Below are 1506 nucleotides of genomic sequence, written 5' to 3' on the forward strand. Positions count from 1 at the left end.
CTTCGGCAGAACCGGTAGCTAATTTTTTGTTGCCCAGGCCTAGAATGGACTTCCGGAAATGGCACCCACACAGAGAACTGGTTATTCACATACTTGAATCCCACCACTGCTTAGCATGTTCGGTGTTGGAATTAATTCACTTGTAAAAGTTTGGCATATTTGTGCTACATTTTTCGCCATTGGGTTACATGTTCTTTTAAGCAGAAGTAGTTGTCAACATTGTAAAAATAAATAAAGCCAGATGATCTAGTATTAATAAGTATATTTCATCTTCCAGGAAATCAGAAAGCTAACAAAGTGCTTCAATCTGGAACACATGGGAAGTATGGATGTCGAATTTCAAATCTGGAGTACTCGTGGTAATCTTGGAATGGAGAAATTTTAACCCCGACTCCCAGAAGGCCGCAGAAGATGAATCATACTAACTTTACTCCAGAAGCCAACGTGGCTACCAAACCTAAAACTGTCACCGAAAATTTGCTAATTACCTTGTCTCTCTCCATAATTACAACCCTGACCATGCTACTGAATTCTTCTGTCATTTCGACAATCTGCACAACAAAGAAGCTCCACCAGCCAGCCAACTACCTAATATGCTCACTGGCGCTTACAGATCTGCTTGTTGCTATTCTGGTGATGCCCTTGAGCATTGCATATATAGTGATGGACCGATGGACCTTGGGATACTTCCTGTGTGAGGTGTGGCTCAGCATAGACATGACCTGCTGCACATGCTCAATACTCCACCTTTGTGTCATTGCCTTGGATAGATACTGGGCAATTACAGATGCTATTGAATATGCCAGGAAAAGGACTGCCAAGAGAGCTGGTATTATGATCTGCACAGTATGGGCAATTTCGATTTTTATCTCGGTGCCTCCATTGTTTTGGCGAAACCACCCTAGCAACAGCAATTCCAGTGACTGCCAAATCCAACACAGTCATGTCATTTACACCATATATTCCACATTTGGTGCGTTTTATATCCCGTTGACCCTCATTCTGATTGTCTACTACAGAATTTATCATGCAGCAAAGAGTCTGTACCAAAAACGTGGGTCAAGCAGGCATCTCAGCAGTAGAAGCACCGACAGCCAGAATTCTTTTGCCAGTTGTAAACTCACGCAGACCTTTTGCATTTCAGACTTATCAATGTCTGATCCAACCGCGGAATTTGACAGAATCCAGTTTTCAGTAAGGAGCGCTCCTTTTGACAATGATCCGGATTTAGTTGGAGACCGCCAACAAATTTCCAGTGTAAGGGAGAGAAAGGCTGCACGCATCCTTGGCCTCATTTTAGGTGCATTCATTTTGTCTTGGTTGCCATTTTTTATTAAGGAGCTCATTGTGGGCCTCAGGATAAGCACTGTGTCATCAGAAGTTGCTCACTTTTTGACATGGCTTGGCTATGTGAATTCTCTTATCAATCCTCTGCTGTACACTAGTTTTAATGAAGATTTTAAATTTGCCTTTAAAAAACTCATTAAATGTTGGGAACACCCTTAA

The 1506-nt window shown here is 42.0% G+C and overlaps 1 protein-coding gene across 1 annotated transcript; it reads left to right on the forward strand.

Annotated features, from left to right (window-relative positions):
* Positions 1 to 411: 411 nt before the first annotated feature.
* On the forward strand, positions 412 to 1506 carry HTR1E (5-hydroxytryptamine receptor 1E; the record flags this gene model as incomplete). The annotated part of the gene is made up of 1 exon (XM_083348319.1): positions 412 to 1506. One exon carries the CDS (start codon positions 412 to 414, stop codon positions 1504 to 1506), a length of 1095 nt encoding a protein of 364 aa, XP_083204445.1.

Source organism: Vipera ursinii (assembly GCF_947247035.1).
Source record: "Vipera ursinii genome assembly, chromosome: 1".
In the NCBI taxonomy this organism is placed as follows: domain Eukaryota; kingdom Metazoa; phylum Chordata; class Lepidosauria; order Squamata; family Viperidae; genus Vipera; species Vipera ursinii.